The sequence below is a fragment of the Larimichthys crocea genome, unplaced genomic scaffold, assembly GCF_000972845.2.
Source record: "Larimichthys crocea isolate SSNF unplaced genomic scaffold, L_crocea_2.0 scaffold451, whole genome shotgun sequence".
NCBI classification, from domain to species: Eukaryota; Metazoa; Chordata; class Actinopteri; family Sciaenidae; genus Larimichthys; species Larimichthys crocea.
Window position 1 is genome coordinate 152,458 of NW_020855872.1, and position 3,481 is coordinate 155,938.

The 3,481-nt window shown below is 46.7% G+C and overlaps 2 protein-coding genes across 2 annotated transcripts in view; both read right to left on the minus strand.

Moving 5' to 3' along the window:
- LOC104934795 (enoyl-CoA delta isomerase 2, mitochondrial) overlaps positions 1-3,481 on the minus strand; it is a 41,280-nt gene that overhangs the window by 24,906 nt on the left and 12,893 nt on the right. The gene's annotated exons all lie outside the window — the stretch shown is intronic.
- On the minus strand, positions 956-3,427 carry LOC104934791 (uncharacterized). The gene is made up of 3 exons (XM_010750537.3): positions 3,285-3,427; positions 2,176-2,404; positions 956-1,944 (listed from the first exon to the last, which is right to left on the minus strand). Exons 1-3 carry the CDS (start codon positions 3,367-3,369, stop codon positions 1,365-1,367), a joined length of 894 nt encoding a protein of 297 aa, XP_010748839.2. The 5' UTR covers positions 3,370-3,427; the 3' UTR covers positions 956-1,364.

Below are 3,481 nucleotides of genomic sequence, written 5' to 3' on the forward strand. Positions count from 1 at the left end.
GTTCGGGCCCACGGTCAGACAGTTCCCCATGTCGGTAAGAAAACGGTTCACGGAGCTGCGGAGAGTAACGAAATAATCCACCGGACGGAAAGAGGCTTCACGTCCCGCAACGACAACAGCAACAAACCCGCAGCCCCCGCCCCGCCCCGCCTAACGACACTGTGACGTAACGTTTGTCAACACGGCGGATTGACGGAGGGACACACACACACACACCGGTTACACCGGCTACACCGGCTACATTCCGGTATCCGAGCTCTCGGTGTTAACGGTACTCACGCTGTGAGAAGATGACACGCGCTAACGGAGAGGCTGAAACTGACCTACATTCACGACTTTTATTTTGAAATTCTACACCGATTTATTACATGCAGTTACTCACTGCGGCCACCAGAGGGCGCCAAAGCCCGCCATCACCAGCACACTGCAGCGTAAATGAATCCAAGCTGAGGCAAACAGACACGAGCTAAAATAAATTTAATGTTTAAATTCAAATTAAATTAAATTAAATTAAATTAAATTATAGTATTATATGTATGGACAGATTGGTGTTGCAATTTCTTGTACTGTACTTGTACTGTTACAATGACAAATAAAGCCTTTATCTAATCCAATAAAAAACAAACGATAAGTACATCTAATAATATAAGACAAAAATTAAAGAATTAAGATAAAATAAATCAACACTTTCAAATCTTATTTTGAAATTTTAATAAATAGATAACTATGTATCTGCAGTTTTTGCATTGTTTTGTATTGGACTGTTCCATGGTTATAAACTGTACATTACTTATTTCATGAATATATCTTTACTTTGGATATCAGGCACTCTTTGTTAACGAGCAGAGCTTTATGTTGAAGACGTTCTTCTCTCTGAGGACAGAACTTTGAAGTCCACACATGACAGTGAAGAATAGGTCTTACATCAGGTTCACAGCTGAGACTGAATGAGTCGTTTCTCTGCTGCAGGTCTGAAGACTCTTTTTATTTCACCGAGTTTGGTGAGGAACAGGAAGGAACCCAAACAACACCCGCACAGAACCAGAATAAGACAGACGAGACAGTACATAAATCTGAAACCAATGAGATCAGACCTGAAGACTGATTACCTCAAATATTACACGTCATCTGTTTAATCAAACACGGTGACAAGCCTCCAAAATAAAAGCTTTCCTTTGAGAAGATCGTGCATGCTTTTATTTTTTAAAGCAATTGAAATGAAGGAAATAAAAATGAATCCTCTAAAACTGAAACTACAAACTAACAATCAGTTCATAATAAAGCGTTTAATCATCTCTTTAATTATTTCAGAATTTCTTGATCATCTCATATTGGAGAGTCACAACAGTCCCATAAACGTGGACTCAGAAGGACGAGTACATTCCCAGCCTCCGGGCGGCCTCTGAGATCCGTGGGGCCTTCCTGTTGGGGAACGGGTGGTAGTTCTGGTTCTGGTGGACCCCCAGTGAAGAGCCCACCCCTCCCAAGGTCAGCTGCCTGGTGAACCTGAGGGCCGGGGACGAGAACTTCCTGGAGCCCCTCCACACCAAGGTGCTGCTGTCCTGCAGGACAGCATAACTGGTTTTTCTACCTGCAGACTGGTTTTCCTTCAGGTCCACATGTAGACTGGTGATGGAGCTGCTGGGCGAGCAGGTGACGGAGGCGACAGGGGTGGAGCTTTCATCAGAGCTGGCGCCTGTACACTCCTGAGAATCAGTGAAGGAGCCGTCAGGATGATCCTCTTGGGATCCATCGCTGGGGGTTTGCTCTGTAGGGTGGAGTGGACCACAGACAGGAACCTGGACTGGACCCACCTCCTCCAAGGATCCAGTATCTGGGTCTTCTCTGGACCTGTCAGTGTTGGAGTGGTCTGTGGGGCAGTTGAAGGAGCTGCCGGGTGAATCAAATGTTGAGTCGTCAGCCTCAGAGGAGGTCGAAGAACGTCTGGAAGACAGAGACAACATAGAGGACACAGTCAGCCAACATGCAGGAGTGAATCCACAAAGAGCTGAGGGACACCAGGACCTGACTGGACCCATGAAGACCTCTGAGGTTACTGTTGGTGTCAGACTTTGATTTGAGTGTGTGCTTAGATCAGAATAGAAGATGTCGTCAGTAGATATAAAGATCTCATGATGATGATGATGATGGGATGGATCGACCACAGCGACTGACCGGGAGGAACCGTTGGTGTTTGTTGTTTCCGGGGACGAAGCTGTGAGCTGCGCGGTAACACCAAGACAACAGCGCCGGTGGAGGCCCAGGTGGATGTGCCAGGGGTCATAGGTCATCGGGTCGGAGTCAAAGCTTATAGCTGGTGGCGTGCTGCCACTTGGTTCCCATGGCGACGTCAAACCCTGAGTGACGGGGATGATGCTGACGGCCTCCGACAGTTCCTCCGAGACTGGAGGGTTCAAAACAACAGACGGTGTTAAAGTAACTTCACTCACTTCATGTTCCTAACCAACGCTCACAGAACGCTCACGGAACGCTCACGGAACACTCACGGAACACTCACGGAACGCTCAGAGAACGCTCACGGAACGTCAGTTTCAGGCCCAGCAGTCAGCAGCCTGTGCTGACGTGGAGACTAAAAGTACTCACAGTATCTTCAGTTTGTGCAGAGTAAATGTACTCAGTTACTTTCCCCCACTGGGTTTAAAGCAAACACGTCATCAGTGGAAAACATGAACAAACAGAACAGAGAACTTTTACATAACTGCCAACACGCCAGCCAGGAAGTGATATTTGACCTTCAACATAAAAGCACACCATTCAATCTAATTGTACAGTTCTTAAATAGTTACGGTCCACGAGTACTTTTACTGCATGACGTGAGTATACTCGAGTACTTTTACTGCATGACGTGAGTATACTCGAGTACTTTTACTGCATGACGTGAGAATACTCGAGTACTTTTACTGTATGACGTGAGAATACTCGAGTACTTTTACTGCATGAAGCTGAGAATACTTGAGTACTTTTACTGCATGAAGCTGAGAATACTTGAGTACTTTTACTGCATAACATGAGAGTACTTGTGTATCTGGTGACAAAGCTGTCTGTCTGTCTATGCTTTTATGTTGAAATCTCAGACAGGAAGTGTTATCCTTGTTTCCGGTATCTTACACGTAAACTCTGAGTTTTGACGGTAAACGAACAAAGTAACACACACACACACACACACACACACACACACACACACACACGTTGTTTGCTATCAAACTGTATGAGCGGCACGTGCAGCAGGTAAACAAAGTGCTTCAGGTTCCGTTTCCGCTCACCTGTCCTGAACAGAAGCACCTGAGTGTGTCTCTTCTGTCGGTCTCTGGTGCACCTGTACTGTTCTCTGAGCAGAGAGATGTCCATGTTCCTCCTGCTGTCCTCCGCCTGTCCTCCCGCTTCCTCCTCCTGCTCCTCCTCCTCCTCCTCCTGCTCCTCCTCCTCCTCCTCCTGCTCCTCCTCCTCCTCCTCCTCCTCC

What these genes read in the sequence shown, in the direction of transcription:
- LOC104934791 (XM_010750537.3), bottom strand. Translation starts at nt 3,369, where the DNA reads ATGGACATCTCTCTGCTCAGAGAACAGTACAGGTGCACCAGAGACCGA. An exon ending in GGTGCTTCTGTTCAGGACAG is followed by an intron (nt 2,405 to 3,284) that starts GTGAGCGGAAAC and finishes TGAACCCTCCAG; the next exon opens with TCTCGGAGGAACTGTCGGAG. An exon ending in AACACCAACGGTTCCTCCCG is followed by an intron (nt 1,945 to 2,175) that starts GTCAGTCGCTGT and finishes TCTGTCTTCCAG; the next exon opens with ACGTTCTTCGACCTCCTCTG.